The sequence below is a fragment of the Penaeus monodon genome, chromosome 28 (assembly GCF_015228065.2).
Source record: "Penaeus monodon isolate SGIC_2016 chromosome 28, NSTDA_Pmon_1, whole genome shotgun sequence".
In the NCBI taxonomy this organism is placed as follows: Eukaryota; Metazoa; Arthropoda; class Malacostraca; order Decapoda; family Penaeidae; genus Penaeus; species Penaeus monodon.
In genome coordinates, this window is record NC_051413.1 from 6,420,617 (window position 1) to 6,420,864 (window position 248).

The following is a 248-nucleotide window of genomic DNA, read 5'->3' on the forward strand; positions in this document are numbered from 1 at the left end:
CCTTCCCTCAAAACTAAATTCTCACCCCTACTAACCCACCCCCTCCCTCCCCCTCCAGGAGCGATGTTCACGGAGGAGCAGCGAGAAGGACCCACGGAACTCGCCTTCAAGTACGCAGTCTATCGTATTAATAAGGACTCGTCGCTTCTGTCCAATACAACGCTTGTGTACGACATTCAGTACGTGCCTAAGGATGACTCGTTCCATGCATCTAAGAAGGGTGAGTATGAGGTGGGGGTTTTGTGGGT

The 248-nt window shown here is 52.0% G+C and overlaps 1 protein-coding gene across 1 annotated transcript in view; it reads left to right on the forward strand.

Annotated features, from left to right (window-relative positions):
- The window catches only part of LOC119591330 (glutamate receptor ionotropic, kainate 2-like), a gene marked incomplete at both ends in the record, with an annotated part of 143,921 nt that overhangs the window by 44,109 nt on the left and 99,564 nt on the right, over nt 1–248 (forward strand). Inside the window, 1 exon segment of the mRNA XM_037940060.1 lies at nt 59–220. Coding sequence (XP_037795988.1) covers nt 59–220 — 162 coding nt within the window.